This window comes from Quercus robur, chromosome 5 (assembly GCF_932294415.1).
Source record: "Quercus robur chromosome 5, dhQueRobu3.1, whole genome shotgun sequence".
Taxonomy (NCBI): Eukaryota; Viridiplantae; Streptophyta; class Magnoliopsida; order Fagales; family Fagaceae; genus Quercus; species Quercus robur.
The window spans coordinates 46,070,750-46,091,302 of NC_065538.1; the positions used below are offsets into that span (position 1 = coordinate 46,070,750).

The 20,553-nt window shown below is 34.8% G+C and overlaps 1 protein-coding gene across 1 annotated transcript; it reads right to left on the reverse strand.

Moving 5' to 3' along the window:
• Positions 1 to 13,908: 13,908 nt before the first annotated feature.
• LOC126726100 (glutamate receptor 2.7-like) lies at positions 13,909 to 20,200 on the reverse strand. Its single transcript, XM_050431224.1, has 5 exons — positions 19,838 to 20,200; positions 16,492 to 17,789; positions 15,756 to 16,062; positions 14,978 to 15,375; positions 13,909 to 14,490 (listed from the first exon to the last, which is right to left on the reverse strand). Exons 1-5 carry the CDS (start codon positions 20,109 to 20,111, stop codon positions 13,987 to 13,989), a joined length of 2,781 nt encoding a protein of 926 aa, XP_050287181.1. The 5' UTR covers positions 20,112 to 20,200; the 3' UTR covers positions 13,909 to 13,986.
• Positions 20,201 to 20,553: the final 353 nt, after the last annotated feature.

The following is a 20,553-nucleotide window of genomic DNA, read 5'->3' on the forward strand; positions in this document are numbered from 1 at the left end:
TAGGCTTTTGAGAGTTAGCCTTCTTAGCCCTAGGGTTTTTAATATCTTTCTTCTCAAGCTTAAGGGGTGCCCCTAAGATAGATTTACCCTTGTCTATGTTCTCACTAGCTAATTCAGTTTTAATCTCATTGTTCTCAGTTTTAACATTATTAGCAAGAGGAAGAAAAATAGTAGTACTAGAAGAAGCAATATTAGAGGAAGAAAGACCATACCTTAAGCCTGTTCGATCTGAAGTAGATTTTTGAATGCTTAGCATCTCATCCAGCTTTGCGCTTGAAGTCCTTTCCAGTTGAGCTCTGACTTGACATAGCTTTACTTCAAGCTTCTTGGTCTTCTCAGCCAAGAAATTGTTCTCAAACCTCACCGCCCCAATAGTCTGATTAGCCTAATCAAACTTTGTGGAAAGCTCCTCATAGTCAAGTTCCACATCACTGAGCTTCTTGGTGGTTAGCCTATACAGTTTCTCATGCTTCTTAAAAAGCTTGTACAGTTTCTCATAAGTTGTATAGATGTCATCTTGATCATCCATCTTCTCAAATTTGGATTCCACCAATTCCTCTTCTTCAACCACATCTTCAACAAACCCATCAATAGGATTGACAGTGGCCGTGAAGGCATTTAAGATTCTGTCATCCTCATTGTTGGAATCAACCTCAGGCTCAGTGTCGCTTAAGGTAATAGTAAGTGCCTTACTCTTCCCAATGCTCTTGAGGTATGTAGGACACTCATGCTTCATGTGACCAAAGCCTTGACACCCAAAGCACTTAGGTCCTGAGGGAACAGTGTACTGACCACTTTCCTTAGCATCCTTCTTCCCATTGTCTTGGCCTTTAAACTAAGAAGAACTGGATTGCCAACGGTCCTTGTCAAAACCTTTTCCATTGGCGTTCTTTATAAACTTCTTGAACTGCCTGGTAATGTAGGACTTCATCTTAGAATCTGCATCATTAGAAGATTCATCTGTTTCATTGCTCTTGGCCTTCAGTGCCATACTCTTGCTTTTATCCGACTTGCCTATTCTTGTCAACCCCAGCTCATAGGTCTGCAAGTTTCCAATCAGCTCTGTCAGATGAATCTTGTCAATATCCTTTGATTCTTCTATTGCCGTAATCTTGGCATGAAATCTCTCGGGCAGAGATCTGAGCACTTTCCTCACAATCTTGGGTTTAGGAATGGTTTCCCCAAGATTGAAGGCTGAGTTCACTATGTCCTTTAGTTTGGCATAAAACTCATTGAAAGACTCATCCTCCTCCATCTTTATCTCTTCAAAGCTTGTAGTGAGCCTCTGAAGCTTTGAGTCCTTGACAGCCTTAGTACCCTCATAGGTTGTCTGGAGAATGGACCAAGCCTCCTTAGTAGTTTCAGTTGAAGATATATTCTTGAACTCTTTATTGGTGACTGCACTGAAAAATGCATTCAATGCTTTGCTGTTGAAGTTTGCCGCCTTAATCTTGGCATCATCCCAGTTGGTTGGAGCTTCTGTAGGCTTAGTCCAGCCTATCTCCACAACTTGCCACACTTTCTCATCTAAAAGACTACAAGAAAGCTCTCATGCAAAAGACTGCAAGAAAGCTCTCATGCGTACTTTCCGGTATGCATAGTTAATGCCATTAAATAAAGGAGGTATGATTAATGATTGTCCTTTATCCATGACAAACAGGGGTCAATGGATCAACATAGCAAAGATTAAACCCTAATCAGAGTGTGCTCGCTCTGATACCACTTAATAGGCCACAAACTGAATGACCCCTTGTGATAGAAATTAATTAATTAATTAGCCAAGTTATTAATTAATCAATTTATCATGCAAACGCGTGGTAGCACAAACAAATCACCAATAAACTAAATATGCAGTGGAAAATAAATAACATGGTGATTTGTTTACGAATGGGAAAAACCTAACAGCAAAAACCCCACCTGGTGATTTTTAGGTCACCAATCTCGAAACTCCACTATTATCACAACAAGCGGTTACAAGTAAAGGAATCCAAGTACCTTACCAACCTACAGTTGAACCCTTACCCCAATACCCAATTGGACTTGTTTTGTAGTGACAGTTCCCCTTTCGATACACGACTCCCAAATACATGACTAACCAATTGTGTGGATCCCAAAACGCGACTTCAATCACCAACTAAGAAGATTGTTGGTTGCAAAGTTCTTCAGTTCATCCACACAATGAAGCTCCAGAAGATGCTTGGTCACAAAACCCTACGATGCACGTACACAGCAACTTCTTCAAGAGAAAGAGATGAACTAGGGCAAGAACTTCGTCTCTGGTCACAATTTACTTGAATAGAGTTTGCTCAAAGCTTGTGCAACTTGTGAACTCTTTGACGGCCCTTAAATTGATCCTTTTATATGTCTAGGGTTAGGAGAAAAGAAAGCCCAAAGACAAATTCACGGATCCCAAGAAAATAATATTGGAATTCTGAAAATCTTAAATCTCGACAGATAGCAGCTGTCGAGCAGGTGTCGAGCACACCGAATGTAGAACAGCTTCCTTAAGCTCGATAGATGCAGTTGTTGAGCCAACTGTCGAGCTTTAATGATTTTGCACTATGAACTTGTTTTATTCAACAGACTTGAAGGTTTCAACACTTGATCTTGAAACAAGGTTTCTTAAAGTATTTAAAGACATCCTAAATCTACCTAAATACAAGTAAAATGCGTTTTGTCAAAGGATAAGCCAATTACATAAAAGAATGTCATATGTTCCTAACAAGTGAAACACATATGTCCTAACAGGGAGGATTTGCTTCAGGAGGTGTTTCTATATATTGGACCACTACGATAGATGTCTCACCTTGCAAGCGTGTAAGTCGTCCTAGTGTCATCTGTAACTAACGAACATACATAGAATGGAACAACAAAGTCATTACAAATAATGGAACAACAAGGTTATTATCATCTATTGTATCCTATGGAACATCTATTGTACCTTATGGATTAAAGAAATAAATGACTCATCATCATTGTCATTGCACCAATAGGTGGTACATAATCATCATCTATCACAACACTAGCTCTACTTCTTTTCCCTTTTGCACAATTGGACTAAGCAAAATCCTTTAGAAAAGCTGAGATGTGCTTCAATCCTAAAGCATCAATTCTCTCTTGGTTTTGCCTCATTCTATCCAATCTTGCCATCTCATAGCTCTACATATTATGAGTGTATTTGACCTTTTTGAGCATTTTTTGAAACTATGTATTGACATGAAAGATAAGTACAATTGCTACTAACTTAACATCATAGTCCACATCATTATCCATATCAAGCAGTTCACAAGTGCAAAATTTGAACACAATTGCTACTAACTCAACACAACAAATGACCACATCAATATCAATATCAGTATCAAGTTTAAGATAAGTACAAAACATCTCAATAACAATTACTACTAACTTTACATATCATAGTCCACACCATTATTCATATCAAGCAATTTACAAGTGCAAAATTTGAACACAATTGCTACTAACTTAACACAACAAATGACCACATCAATATCAATATCAGTATCAAGTTTAAGATAAGTACAAAACATCTCAATAACAATTACTACTAACTTTACATATCATAGTCCACACCATTATTCATATTAAGCAATTCACAAGTGCAAAATTTGAACACAATTGCTATTAACTCAATACAATAAATAACCACATCAATATCTATATCAAGTTCAAGATAAGCACAAAACTTTAAAACAATTGCTACTTAGACAAACACACAATAGTTAAGACAACTATTATGAACTCTACATATCATAATCCATATCAAAATCAACATCAGATATGTCATGCTCTTCATTTTGATTAGTGTCTCTTGAAGTTCCACCTTCAGGAACAACCTCAATTTCAACATCACCCATACAATACTCAATAATATTGTCTTCAATATTGATAGGGATAAAATCAACAATTGATTCTTGTTGGAATGCGTCACTATCTTCTGTATTATCATTGGATTCTCCACCCCCGACTTCCAGGACATCAAACACTCCCTTATGTTGGATGCATTGCACAATTTTTCAAGGGTCACACAATTTGGTATCTTGAAGGTAGAAAACTTGTTTTGCTTGACTAGGAATTATAAAAATGTCATTTTACTACCACTAACTTGTAACATCTATGCTCATGCAGTGTGCATCGGTTCTTATCATTCTCCTTTAACCATTGGTACTGGTATTGTACCATTCACATTGGAACAAAACAACTTTATGGCGAAACAATTGCTTTAATTCCCAAATTTTGCACACATGACCATAGAAGTCGTGCATTTCTCCCTCATGGTCCCCTTTGGTACATACACCACTATTTTGGGTTACACAACGATTGTTTAGGTCCCTTGTATGGAACTTTACACCATTGACCATACAAACTGTGTACTCCTTCACATATGGCTTAGGACCATTTCCTAATGACCATAACTGTTTAGTAGCTTCTAATGACTCATTAACTTTCAATCTATTCATCTATAATGACATACAACAAGTGATATTAATTAGTAATAATATCACTTAGGAAACTCTTGTCTAAATTTAAATGTCTAAATTTATTAGTATGTGATTAAATTTCAAATGTCTTATACGTTCTCTGAACCACTTAGGAAACTCTTGTCGTTGGATTTGAGTTATGGTTTCTCCAGTAGGACTATGCAATGTGCTTTTGTGTTTACTGTTAAAAATAAGGTGATTTATTTTCAACTAAGCATTGCAGATAATATTCAAAACTTGATCAAACAATATATGCATATGAAATCACATACTTTAAATAAGGCTCTAACTTAGAACTATTGAACAAGTACCAATGAGCAGTATCAAGCAATGTATAAAACAAGTTGCCATCATTCTGCCTACCACCTGTAGGTCGGGCAGTCTGTGAAAAAACTATCAATCTTTCGTTAAATTCACCAAAATCTTCATTTCTTTCTCTTCGATTATGCATTGTTTCGATCCCATCAATATACAAAGACCAGTTGTTAATACATTCTTTAAGAATGTAAGCCTCTATAATCGAACTTTCTCGTTGAGCTCGGTTGGAAACGTATCTTTTCAATTTTCCAAGGTACCTATGAGGAAAAAATACGCACAGTATGTGATTTTATACCACATGAGAAAGATGCAATTGATGGATGCATCAAAGGATCTAATTACCTTTCAATTGGGTACATCCACCAATATTGTACCGGGCCTCCTAGAATTGCTTCTTGAGGCAAGTGAACAGCAAGGTGGACCATAACATCAAAGAATGCTGGAGGAAAGAACCTTTCAAGCTTGCATAGTATAAGAATTATACGTTCTTCTAGTTTCTCCAATTCATTCCACTTTAGGATCCTTAAGCATAAGTCTTGGAAGAAGTAGCTCAACTCAAATAATACAATACTAATGTCTTTATCTGCAAACTCTCGCAACCTAATTGGAAGAATTCGTTGAAATAGCACATGACAGTCGTGGCTTTCCAAACCAGATAATCTACCATTTTTTGCATTCACTGACTTTGATATGTTGACTACATAGCCATCCGGATACTTGACTGATTTCAAAAAGTCATAAAAACCATCCCTTTCATTGGGGCTTAATGAAAAGAAAGCTCAAGGCTTGTCATATGATCCATCAAGACGTTGTTTCAAATGCAACGTGTGCCTAAAGTTCATATTTTGTAAGTCTATCTATATCTTGTCAGTGTCCCTGTTTTTCCCCTCAATACCCAACAAAGTACCGTAAGTACTCTCACTAATGTTCTTCTCCACATGCATAACATCAATGTTGTGCTTAAGCTTCTTATTTTTTCAGTATGGAATCTTGTACAAAATACTCACCTTTGACCAATTTGGCTCCCCAATGAATTGTCTCTTCTTGTTACTTGGATGCTTTCCTAAAATTATATTTGGCATTCTATCTAGCTGCTCTTGTATCTTTCCCACTGGTAACTCTAAAGATCTCTTCCATTTCTTCGATAAACCATCATGCAACCGACTATGTCTAATAAGCTCGATGGTTAATGAATCCAATTTTACTTTCCAAAGCTTCTAAATATGGTTCATTGTTGCAAGTGTAACAAAAATGATAACCCTTTGTCCTCTACCTAGACACGTTACCAAATCCAAGGTGGTTATGTATTGTCCACAACAAAGTCGCACGCATCTGAAAATGCTCTTTACTATAAGCATCATAAGTTTCTACACTTTCTTCCCACAACTCGTTCAACTCGTCAACCAATGGTTTTAAGTAAATATCAATCTCATTTTTCGGTTGATGGGGACTAGGAATAAGCAAGGACAACATAAAATATGGCTCCTTCATAACCAACCAAGGCGGTAGGTTATAGGGGATAAGTATGACAAGCTATACACTATAGTTGTTGTTCATATTCCTAAAATGGTTAAATCCATCTGTAGCCAACCCCAAACTTACATTGTGAGGTTTAAAGGAAAAATCAGGATGTTGCAAATCAAACTCCTTCCACTCCTTACTATTAGCCAGATACCTCATTATCCCATCATCCACACGTTTTTCTATATACCATCTCATGTCCTTAGCTCTTTGGCCTGACATGTACAATTTCCTCAGTCTCAGTGTCAATGGGAAGTAACTCAATACCTTAGGAGGAATCTTCTTACCTTGGGCACATGTATCTTTATACCTAGGCGCCTCACACACCGGACATTTATCAAGGTTTTCCTTTTCCTTCCAAAATAGTGCACAATTATTTTTGCATGCATCTATATTCTCGTATGACATGCCCAAGTCACGTAATATCTTCTTTGCTTCATAAGTTGACCTTGAAACCAAGTTACCTTTTGGTAAAACATTTGTCAGCAATTCTAGCATCATATCAAGTCCTTTATTACTCAAGTTAGTCATTAACTTTACATTCAATATCTCAATAACAAACTTCAAAATACTATAATCAGTGCAACCTGAATGCAACTCATGCTTTTCATATTCCTCAAATTTGTCAAAATTACGTACTTCCTCATCTTCGGTTGCATTTCTTGGTTCCCCTCTAATTCGATTACCCACCAAGGCATCGATACCATTCATATGATCATCATCTGACATTTCATTATCATGAATGTTCTCGTTCAATACACGAGATTCTCCATAATTATACCAATTAATGTAAGATTGCATTATCCCACGATGAAGTAAATGGATATGCATAATATGAAAAGATTGTCGATAGCAATTCACATAGTGAATACACAGGCATGAAATATTACCACTCAAGTCTACAACTACCCTTGTAAAATTAATAAATGCATTGACCCCTTCAATATATGGACGACTTAATCTGCCATTAGTTGTCTTACCCATTGTCATCCAACTTTTATCTATGTTTGACTACAATTGCAAGGTGAATGCAATTTTAGTAAAATAAGGACAACTCATACGTAATGTATTCTAACATCTAAGTCTATAAGATACTTAGATAAAGTTTTATCCCATTCATGAATGCACAAGTCTATATTAATACTTAAACAAATATACATTGCACAATCAAAGACTTCAAATGTGAATTTAAACCACCTTATAACATCATGCAGGCCACCTGCTTACTCTAACACAACAACCCACCATAAAACCAATCACAAACATCATAACTATAATGCTTACAAGTATTTAAATCAAATAAAATACTATTCATCACATCTAATTAACAATACTCAATCACATTTGCAAGAAATGAAAAACACTCACAATATGTATTTAAACTATCTTATAACACCATGCAAGCTACCCGCTTGCTCCAACACAATAACCCACCATAAAACCAATCACAAACATCACAACTATAATGCTTACAAGTATTGAAATCAAATAAAATACTACTCATCACATCTAATCAACAATACTCATTCACATTTGCAAGAAATGAAAAACACTCCCAATATGTATTTAAACCACCTTATAACATCATGCAAGCCACCCGCTTGCTCCAACACAACAACCCACCATAAAACCAGTCACCAACATACAATATATAATGCTTACAAATATTGAAAACATTTAAAATATTTCCATCACATGTAAATCAACAATACCCAATCACAATTCAAAAGAATGAAGGCGAAAACCACATTTTCATCCCTACATTTTCATGCAATTCCACTTTGGTCCCTATCTTTTATTTTCACCGCTTTTAGTCCCTAAAACCAAAAATCAGTCAATTTTAGTCTTTTCTGTCAGTGCCCTAACGGCAAAGTCCTAGGTGGCAGATGAAACACCCTACTAGCTGACGTGGCGCTAATGTGGTGATTAAAATATTATTAAAAAAATTTATTTGGCATTTTTATATGCCACATCAGCATTTTAATTTTTTTTTAAAAGCCATATTAGAAAATTAAAAACAAAAAAGAAAATAAATTTTTTTTAAAAAAAGACTTAATTATTTATTTATTTTTTTTTTACTTTCATTATTTTTTCGTAAGAACTGAAGTCGTTCTTTGTGTTCTTCCTAAATCCATGAAATAAACCAATCTCCAGCAAACCCCAAATCCAAATCCAGCAACCAAATCTACTCCATCAAATCCAAAAAAAATAAGAAATAAATCCAACCAAACCAAACCCATAAACCCAATAACCAATTCAATCTCTAGCAAACCCATAAACCTAGAATTTTTCTTTAGAAACAAACACGCAAAAAAAACCCCTAAAAACAAACAAATCCACGTTCTCTCCAAAAAAACAAAAACACAAACAAACCCAGAACAAGAGCAAGGATACCCAAACATGAACAAACTTAGTCACACAAGTCTCAAACAGACCTAGATACCTACTCATGCAAGTTTCAAACAAACCCAGATACCCACTCATGGGCAATGGATTCTCTTCTTGATGCATGCCACGGCCACCACCGGCGATGTTCCCATTTTCCATCCAAACAATAAATAATAAATAAATAAATAAATAAATAAATAAAAATTTATTGTTTTTATATTCCACATGGAATGCATAACTTGTTTGTAAAAAAAAAAAATAAATAAAAAAAAGTGTAGAGCTTCTAAAGTTAGTCGTTTTATTTCATTCTATTGTTTTTATAAGATCAATTGAGTTTGATAAGTATTCGTTCTATGGTTTAATGCCCGTTAGTTTCATTGCCTATGTTATTCTATAAAAAATAAATAAATAAATAAAAAGTTTCCTTGCCTACGTGTTTAACGGAATAATGATGTATCACCTTTTGTCCATTATGACAAAAAAAGAGTGATAGTGTAGGGAGAGTAGGATATAGTGGGCATAATTTTTTTTTTTTTTTTTTTGGATGTATTTAGCTAAAGAGAGAGAGAGAGAGAGATATATATATATATATATATATTTTTTTTTTTTTTTGATAAACCTAAAGGGAGAGTTAGCTTAGCCTATTATATATATGTTTTTTTTTTTTTTTTTTTTTTGTTACTTTGATATATATGCTATTTGATTAGCTTTTACATTATGTATGGAGTTTAGAGTTTAGATTTTGTACCCATTTATTTTGATTTCATTGAGCTAAATTATTATATTTTAAATGCTAATTTAATTTGTATATCTTTATTTTGGCATTTGTGAACAACAACAAATGAAATGGTTACTTAATGATATTATACACTACAAGACAATTCCAAAACTTTTTTTTACATGGTGAATGAAATGATGAAATTTATTATGTATGAACAGATTTGAAATGTTTATGTATTAATACTTGAGCAGGTTTTATCAATTTATGTATGAACAAGTTTATGACATAAACAAGTTTGTGGAATATGTGGAACTTATTTCATTCACCATGTATGAATTGTTGGGCTTTGTGGAGCCTAGTTGTGTTTGACTTGGATTATGATCCAACCCAAAATAAAATTGTTACGGTTTTTAATGGGAGATTTTCCGAGGCTTAGTCCTATGTGCAAGATATAAAACTGTTGTTTTGGAGATTAGGGTTTTAAGTTGTTTTTTAGAGAGAAAACTGTACTTTTACATCTTGTATTTTTTTTTCCCTGAGAATAGTGAAACCCTGCAACTCCGTAGATGTAGGCAAATTTTTGAACCACATAAATATTGTCTTGTGTGATTGTTTTCTTTGGCGTATATTTTTCTCTATTTTTGTATCTCACGAATCTGAGAATTTCATGTACATTCCCTTCAACTGGTATCAGAGTCTAGGGTTAGGTTTGAGTGGGAGCAATGGCAGAGGAAATAAGGAAAGGCATCTAGAATAGAAAAATTCGATGGCACAGACTTTGGATTTTCGAGGATGCAAATCAAAGACTACCTCTATGGGAAGAAGTTGCATTTGCCACTTTTAGGGGAGAAACCTGCAACTATGAAAGATGATGAATGGACTCTTCTTGACAGATAGGCACTAGGAGTAATTAGATTAACTTTGTGAAGGCCTGTCGCACACAATGTTGTGAAGGAGAAGACCATAAAAGATTTGATGAAGGCTTTGTTTAGTATGTATGAAAAGTCATTAGCAAAACAACAAGGTGCATTTGATGAAGAAACTATTCCATTTGAAGATGGCAGGGAATGCATCAGTAGCATAACATCTAAATGAATTTAGCATCATCACAAATCAACTGTCTTCCATTGAAATTGATTTTGATAATGAGATCCATGCACCGATTGTTTTGGCTTTCTTGCCAAACAATTGGGAGGTTATGAGAATGGTAGTAAGCAACTCTACTGGAAAAGAAAAATTGAAGTACAATGATATAAGAGATCTAGTTCTAGCTGGGGAAATTCACAGAAGAGATGCAGATGAAACCTTAAGATCTAGTTATGTCCTAAACCTTGAGACAAGAGGTAGAGGTAATGACATAAATTCAAACCGAGGTAGATCAAAATCCAGAAATTCCAATCGAAACAAGAGTAAATTTAGATCAGGCCAACAAGTATAATGTTGGAACTATGGCAAAACTGGCCATTTTAGAAGGAACTACAAAAGTCTTAAGAAGAAGAATGAAGATGATTCTGCTAATGCTGTAACAGAAGAGTAGGATGCACTACTTCTTGCAGTAGATAGTCCCTTGATGATTGGGTTTTGGACTTAGGAGTTTTGTTTCATACCACTGCATACCAAGAAATCATACACAACTATGTTCAAGGTGATTTTGGTAAAGAGTATTTGGTTGATGGAGAAGCCTTGGATTTTGTGGGTATGGGAGATGTCCAGATTCTACTGCCCAATGGGTCTGTCTGGTTACGGTAGAAGGTTTGACATATTCCTGACTTAAAGAGGAATCTAATTTCTGTAGGACAACTTGATGATGAAAGGCATGCAATACTATTTGTTGGTAGTACTTGGAAGGTTACAAAGGGAGCCATGGTATTGGCGCTCGTGGAAAGAAAACTGATAATTGTATTAATTTAAATAATTACTTATCATTACTAAATAATATTATTTTGCCAAATTTACCCCCCAAAATATTGGCTATAAATATTAAATTGATCCCAAAGGTTCCTTATCTACTATTGCTCTTAAATTGGTTTTTTTTTTTTTTTTTTTAATAAAAAAAAAAATCGAAAAGATTTTTCAAAAAAAAAAAATTCAATTTTTTTTCAAATTTAAAAAATAATAATAATCTTTTTTACTAGGGGCATTGGGCCTTTAACTCATTTCAATTCATTTTCAAAAAATAAATCTTTGGACTAGGGGCATTGGCCTTCTTGGTAACCTTTTCCTAAAATCTTTTTTGTTCATTCAAAAACTCCAAGATTTTTCCAAAGCCTTCCTTTCAAAGACTCCAAATTTTTTTCAAAAGCCTTCTTTTCAAGTGAATACAGGAAGATGCATTTGACAAAACTTTTTCCAAATCATAATGATTAATTGCTCTACCAATCAATTTGTTCCAAAGTGGGATTTAACTTCATTCAATCCATGTAAAATATTTAGAATATGAGAAGAAAATGTCCAAAAACACAATCAAAGAAATCCATCTATTCATTCAAAATTCTCAAACCATATACAATTAATACATATCTCAAAAAAATCATCACATCATTGGAGCATTTGTACTCCATTCCAAGAATAATTTATTAAAAGAGTTTAAATCACTGTGCTTACAAGAAAGCATCATTAGGGATAGGAGGCCACCTTTAGTAAGCTACATTTTTCCTTGACACCCATTATAATAATTATTCATTGATAGCCAACTTGGGCCAAAATGGCCAAATACCACACTTTTGCAAAATATTTTACAATATACCACTGTTTGTGAAATATTAAGCAATATACCACCTTTTTGAAGCTCGAGTTTGTGAAGCTCGAGTTTGCCATGTAACTCAAGTTCCATAAACTCGAGTTCTTTGAAAAAATAGCCTTCAAATTCACCGGAAAATTTTTGATGGCCGGAACTTGAGTATCCAAAAAGTGGTAGATTCCTACATATCTCCGAAACAATAGTAGATTGATGTATATTTCGGTAAACAGTTCTATTTTGTCATTTTGGCCCATATGGTGTAGCAATATATTCTTCAACCATTAAATTCCTCTTGTGGCTAGCATTGTGGCGCATATTTTAATGGATTTCTTGGGTGATACCCTATGTTGCTTGGACACGAACACAACACAGACACTGATACGGGAATATGACAATTTTTGAAAAATAAGGACATAACACGGCATGGACACAACAATTAAATAATTAATTATATTTTATATTTAGGCATATTTTTTAATATTTTTAGACAGAAAATACGTTTATGTCTAGAATTTAAATTATGTAAGAACTACAAAAAAGTAAACTAACACCCAAAATAATAATATAATACACATAAAATGTTTAGAGTACAAACCAAAAGTTTAAATAGGCTACATTCAACATCAAACTAAAAACATAAAAGGAAAACAAGCCGGACACACAAAAACAAACTTTAGTAAAATCATCTACAATATTTAACTTTAATAAATAAATAAAACTATAGCAGGACACACAAAAACAAAAATCATTAAATTCATAAAGCACATTATAATTTATAAGGCAAGGCTAAGTAAAGAATCAAAAATATATATATATATATATATATATATACATAGCAGAGTATAACATAGTGAGTGGGATTAAAAAAAAAAAAAGCTTTGGGTGTTATAAATATAACACGCCACAGTACACCAAACCAAAGGTCCAAAGCAGTCAGCAGATAAAAGAAAGAAAAAAGAAATCGCGAAACAGAGAGAGAGAGAAGAGAAGCTTGGACCTGTCCACACCAAGAGAGAGAGAGAGAGAGAGAGAGAGAGAGATCGGAAGGGACAGAGGGACAGAGGGAGCTCGCCGACTCGCCGATTGGCCCGATGTAGCGCCCATGAGGCACAGAGGGCAACGAGCAGAGGGAAATCAACGGTTGGGCTGTGTGGGTTTCTGATTTGAGATTTCTCACTTCTCACTCAAGGGTATATCACAAAATCAATAGTAAGGATTTGTCCATCTGTCAAAATCTTGAATTTTTGTTTTTTTTTTTTGTTTTTCATTGCTGGTGTGTCGACTGTGTTGGAGAAGCAAAAAAAAAAAAGTGACTCCGCTCAAACACCAAAGTCCAGCAAGTCGTGCTAGTATCCATGTCCAACACGTTGCCAAAAATGGCGTGTCGGTGCAACTACCAATGTGGGTTCGACTATTGATTTGTTTGTTTTCCAGCACAAGATTATTGAGACGAAACTGTTTTTGATCAAAATGAAACTTATTCTTGTTATGATTTAGTTCTTTGATTTAGGAACCCTTGCATGTCTGTTTTGGGAATGCATCCGTGTGAGTTTTGATGATAACTTATTTGCATTCAGAGGAATGGTTTTATAATTTTGAAAATTTGTATATTATATCATATATTGTTTTGTTAAATGAGAAGTTTTGAAAGCAACTACTTTTCTCATAAGTTACATAAACAGTGAATGGGAAACACAAGCTAGCTTCAATTCTTAGTAATTACTTGTGATGGAACTCGAAGTGCCCAAAAAACTTAATATCAAAGATTGCTTTCAAATATTTGTGTTTCTTTTTAATGATCAGGAGTTTGATTGCATTTCAATTTGTACTGGCAAGGAGGACTCAAATTCAAGGTGCTCTGGAGTGTCAAAAGTGCTACTGAATTCCCACCTGGAAGAGCAATCATTTACATCCGTTGTGTCTTGAGTTGTATCTGCCAGAGTTGTGCCTCTTCCTGGGTTTCTGATATAAAACTCTCTAACCATTTTAACTGCCTCCTTCCAAGCTCTCTCTTCGTCAGGAGTTGCATTTCCTTCAGTAGCATCTTGATGTTGCTCACGACTTTTGGTTAAGAAAATTAGGGATAGAAATAGACAGATGGTTGAAGTGGCAAAAGATATTAGATAGAGAACCCCGAAGCTTTGGAGGCCCAAGCTTTCAGGTTCGCTGGAAGTTGTGTTGGTTAAGCATTCATGTGAGGGAGTCAACCATTCATCCTCAAGAAACTTTGTCTCTCCTGTCTCTGATAGCTTTAAAATTGCTTTAGAAAAATCCCTTGCAATTGGCGAGCCTTTCGGGAAGACCTGGGTGGGAAGCAAAATAAGTTATCTATTGTATTCTTTAGAAGTAGAAACAGGTTAGTTTCTAACAATCCTAAAAACATGGAATAGTAAAAAAGTTTTAGTTTTGATATCTTATTGGCTCTATTAGAAACTATAATCATATATGTATGGAACACTCACAGAACCACATAAAAAGTTATTAAGTGGTGTAGAATTAAGGAAGCTTGTGTATGAGTGTGTGTGTATATATATACTAGTGTGTCTGTGTATGTGTTTGACAAAAAACTTAGGACCCGTTTGATAATATTGTTCTAATAACGCTGTTTAAGTGTTGTGGAAATACATGGGGGTGATAATACATGTTGTATTGTTTAAACAACAAAAACTGTTATTCAAACAGCGTTACCAAATAGACCCTTATAGGACAATTGTTTTAAGATGGTCAAACAGAGGTCTCATTAAATTAATAAGGTCTGTACTCTGGCATAATGTTTGAGTTACTACTCACAAAGCCCAATCCTCCAAATCTGTTGGTTCGTATGATAGCAGTGTATCCCTTGCAATACTTATTAAGGAAAACTTTCTCATATGGTAGTTCAAGAAAGGCCGCAGCTATGTTGTTGCTTCTGAATTCCCCTGGATATTGGTCTTCACTGCTGACGTTCACAATATTTTCTGGCTTGAATTTAATCACATTCTCCAAATAATTCCTAACAAATGAGTCTCCATCGCAACCAATTTTCAAGTTGTTTGCCTTTAAAAACTCAATGTTTGTGACATTTGGTCGCAGTTTTTGAACAGTGAGCATAGAAGATAGACTAGCAGTATAGCTTGAGGTTAGGATCAACACGATAAACAGCCACACTACAATCACCAAACGTGTGGAGTTGTTATTGATTTTTTCCCCTGCAACACAAAACAACGTGGTATGAGTGCTTTCCACTCATATGTAAAGCATTGTTTCCATTCAGTAGCACTCTAATTATATTTTACTTCTCTGGTGATTAACATGTTAATAAATAATTAATATGTTAATAAATAAGCAGGAGCTGGCAGAATACTATAATTAAATTCAGCCAATTTAGGTATGCACTTTCCCTTTTTTAGAAATTTAAGGCTGAAATTTTATTATTGAAATTATCTAGACTTAAAACACACACAAAATCCACTTCTCACACTAGGGTGGCACTCCATTATTTGAGCTGCTATAAGGAAACAAATTTTCCAATGTTCTACTGACTAGTACACATAGTTAGACTTCTTAAAGCAATAAAATTAATACTTACTATGTGCAAAGAACAAGGACGAGAAGGTAAACCAAAGTGCAGTGCTAATCTGATTCTTCCATGGGCCACTAAATTCTGGATTGGATTGGCGCTCCAAGAACCAAACAATGAGCATTGTGTATATCATGATAGCAGCAGTCACCAACCACATGTCCCTGGTGAAAGGCTTCGTAAACATCAATAGCGGTCCTTCAGGTTTTGTTGGAACAATCATGGCCATACCTGACTCAGCATATGGAAGGGTAAAATCCACATATTGCAACCGGTCGGCTAGTATGGTCATGTCACCAATGACAGCATCATAAGTCTTTTGTTGCATTCGGACCGACATGACAAGGATAAACCTTAATTAGAATTATATAATTTTAACCAAATAAAATAGTTAAAAGCAAAAAAAAAAAAAAAAAAAAAAACGTATTAGTTACTTTCTACAGTTTTATGAGACTTATTTGATCTATGGTCTCTCTAAGGTTAATCATCTACTTGCTGAAGTGATCTATTAAGATTTTCCTTTTATTGGTGTTTGTGTGTGTGTGTGGGGGGATGATACATCATCAGATAGATTTCCAAAAATCACGTGTGGATGGTACATGATAGTTTTAGAATTTAGGGTTGCCTGTTTATGTTAGAAACAGTACATAAAATGAGCACATTGCAGTGCTTGCACCAAATATTACCTTATTACGTTATTATAAATAAGGACTTTTCAATGAATGAAAGACTGAAGAAGTGTTACCTTATTATAGACATGATGAACAAGGTCATCGTAGGTGCCATTATAGGCCTCAAATATGTAAGGCAAATCATATCCTAATAGTTTTAACGCCTTTTGGAACATTTGAATGCAGAAACCATCATAATAGTTTTTATTGGGTTCGACCTTCACAAACTTATCAAATGTTGTTCTGCCTGGAACACCAATTTTCAATCGCTTTGCTGCAGTAGGCATTTCCCAACCTTTTGGAGTTTGATTTAAGTTCCCTGGCCAAATTACTGGACCAACCAAAGTATTTGTGGTATCATTAATATTTCCACTTCCATTTCTCTCTTCAATTTTTTCTTTTAAAGGGTTCACAGAGAACCCAAAGCCTGGTGTCCAGAAGTCTATTTCTTTGTATCTCTTCCCAACCACATTTACAATCCTCAAAACAGGAGGTTCTGATAGCTGGCTTTCATCAAAATATATTTTGCCACTCAAACCAGAGAAATTGCTTGATAACATATTGTGTAGCAACATCTCTGGGCTACTAGTGTTACTAGTCATTCTTTCTATTGCTTGTATAACAATTCCGATGCTATCATATGCTCGCAGAGCAAAAAACCCAGGTTCGCAATTATCTTCCTCTGGATATTCAGTTCTGAAAATTTTCTGGAATTGCGCACGAAAATCTTGGTACTTTGAGCTGCCTTCAATATAGTGGGTTTTGATTCCTAAAGCACCTTCCATAGAGGAAATAACTGAATTGCTAACAGAGCCCAACAAACTTGTAATGGTATCTGGAATTATCCAAACGGATTCTGCTTTTACAAGTCCCGTCTCCTTAGCTTGTTTGAACAAGTGAATCACCATTTCTAGTGATGAATCAAGAACAATAAAAACCCGAGACTGTGTTTTCAGAAGCTTAACCATCTCTTCATGAACAAACCCTTCTGGTGGATCAGGCAAAGAAGAAAATGGTGGAAGGACCAAACGGTACTCAATCTCTGAACCAACATTTTGAAGAGACTCAGATAAGAGTGATAACTTCCCAGAATCACCACCATATGCTTCATCTTCATAAATCACTACGACCCTTTGCCAATTGTATGCATGAACAATATCCGCAATGCATTTTATTTGTTCCGAACCATTTGTAGCCATTTGTATCAAGAAAGGCCAGCGAAGTGGCATTAGTGGTGGAGTGATGGCTGGAGCAGCAAAGGAAATAACTGAAACATTAGCTTGACCTCCAAGATTGGCTACTAGAGCTGCTTCATGCCATGTGTGCATGCCAATAATAACTTTCACCTTTTTGTCTTTAATCATCTCTTCCGCTGCAACCAAAATATAAATATTCTATCAACTACGTACATTGTTAAAAATCTATCTTGTATTCAGGAAAAAAAAAAAATCTATCTTGTAAATTGTGATATGGAATGGAGTGGGCTTGTGTTTTAAAGCTTGTCCCACAATAAAATTTTTCTATTAAAGGGTTAAGGGAGCGAGAGAGACAAGAATATTATTGTTTGGCCTACATCCACTAAGGAAGTCTTTAGTTATATTTTTATTATACTCAAGTGTTTACAATGAATTCCCAAAGTAGGGTCTTTATAGGAAGTTATGGTCCATTTGATTGGGAAGATGGAAAAGTAGAAAATGAAAAGAGAGTGGAAAAGTGGGAAGATAGAAAAGATTTTAGTGTCTCTCATCTGTGTTTAGTTGGAAGGATAGAAAAGTAGAGAAATGGAAATTTTTTTTTATTAATTGAAAAAAAAAAAAAATGAATAGAAAATGTGGTTTGTATAAATTTATTCTTATGCCCTCACATAAAACATTATAATTTTTTATATTATATTGCTCATTAACGTATTTTTTTTACTTATTCAAATTATTATTAAAATCCCACATCGCAACAGTGTTGGTGCCTATTTTTGGGTGGGTCTGGTACTGAACCCTTATAAGGAAAAAAAAAAAAAAAAAAAAAAAAAAAAAAAAAAACAAACGACAACAACAACAACAACGTTGATTCTAGTAAGTTTTTTTTATTAAAATTAATTCTGGTAAGTTGGTAGTTGTTAAGAAAAAAGAAGAAAAAAAAAAAGAATGATGTCAAAGAGTCATGCATTGCTTTTACTATAAGAGTGAACTAAAGGGCAAAAAAGACTTTTTGAAGTTTGAACAAAAAATGCAAATTTTCTTCTTTGCTTTCTCCCCAATTTGGGGAGATTTATTTTTGGTGGGCTCGGGTGGAAAACACCTTAGCCCCATCAATTTTCTCTCCATCCACCCTTTCTAACCAAATACTCTTCCCAACCATTTTCTCTCATATTTTCTCCTTGATTTTTTTCCATCTTTCCAAAATCACCCAAATCAAACATATCCTTAAGTTAACCCTAGTGCTACAACATATTTGACATCATGGGCTACTACATACCAAACCCATAAGTTCATATCTTTAACATTCTTCCTCAAACTCAAAGGTTGAAGCCTGATGATAACAAATTATAAGCCTGTGAAATTGGAATCTATATAAAAAAATAAATAAAAATAATTAAAAAAATTTAAAAAAAATCAATAGGAAAGACCCAATTGGAACAAGTCAACCTTGGTAAACTTTTCAAAATCTACAAAAAGTTAAGGGTTAAAGACCAAGGGAACATAGTCAAAAGTTATGGATCAATGTAGTGGGTTGGATTCAGTTCGGATTCGTAGCCCAATAAAGACTCTGTTTGAGTTTCAGAATGGATGTTGTTGACACTAGTGCGGTAGAGGCTGTTGACGCCGCATGCATGCTAACGTGGTTAAATTAGGCGGATAATAATGACTTAGAATATGAAACTTGGCAAGATGATGCCCCGAATGACATCACAGATTGGAACCGATATGTGTGGCATCACTGGCATGCGAGATGCATGCAATGAGATCTTGCTTCAGCGCGTGGAAAATTTTGGTGGTGCATCGGAGTACATGAAGAGCATGGATTGATGCACCGATCCTTCTGGTTGATTTTTGCACTGTTGTGTTGATTGGCTTGAGGTCTTTCTGGTAGTTGTAAGGTGATTTTAAGATGGAGAGTCGCGACTTGCAAGAATTCCAAATATAAGATTTTATATTTTAATAATTAGTAGGAATATATATACATAAAAGACTTAATCATTATTCACCAAAAAAAAAAAAAGACTTAATCATCAAATTTTTTTATATATTTAGCTTCTTTTAAAGAATAATTTTTGGTTCCACCACTGCTTAAAGATAGTATTGTCTAGACGACTCAAAATCAGCATTATTATTCTGCTCATAATCGATTTCATCAGTAGAAATTGTTATTGATATATTAATGTTAACAAAGTGTGCAAGTGATAGTGAGTTAGTGACAACATACCAGCAGAAGTGACTCTGAAGGGGTCCTCCATATAGAGAGACAGTTTGTGAGTCTTTGAACTGGCGTTGTAGTTCTGAGCTGCAATTTCCATTGCTATTCTCTCTTCTTTTCCAATACGGGTATTAACATCAATGATCAAACCTACTCGAGTAACATTAATGTTGTTAGCTTCAGCTCCATGGAAGACAATGAGAAGAAAAAAGGTAAGTACAGGAAACAGAAACAAAGGTCTTGGTGTCATGAGTGGGAAAGGTATTTGGGAATCTTGTTTCATGGTGTGGGATATAATGGCTGGAGCTTCATTTACTGGTTGGTGACTTGATATTTCATTGTATATATATAGCGGACAACATTTGTTCCAATACTATGGAATATTCTAATTAATACCTTAAATTGTAAAATAAAAATCGCGTTATTTCTAGATGAATAATTAAGTGTGGAATCTTCTATCTTGTGTTCGTGTATCTTTGACTTCGTCTTCTATGAAGTTGATTTTTCTAACCAGTGATAGAGAGATAATAGGCTCTGATTATTCCAGGAAAGAAAGGGATATCTTTGAAAGTCGGTAAGAGTACAGCTCCCTTGAATTTCCATCAATGTACTCTTGCTGAGATGATGAATACTTCAAACTCTCTAGATTCGTGTCTTGGACTCCAAAAGAATGAAAAATCGGATTGTAGTTTATCAAACAATTAATGCACAAGCTTTTACTGGAG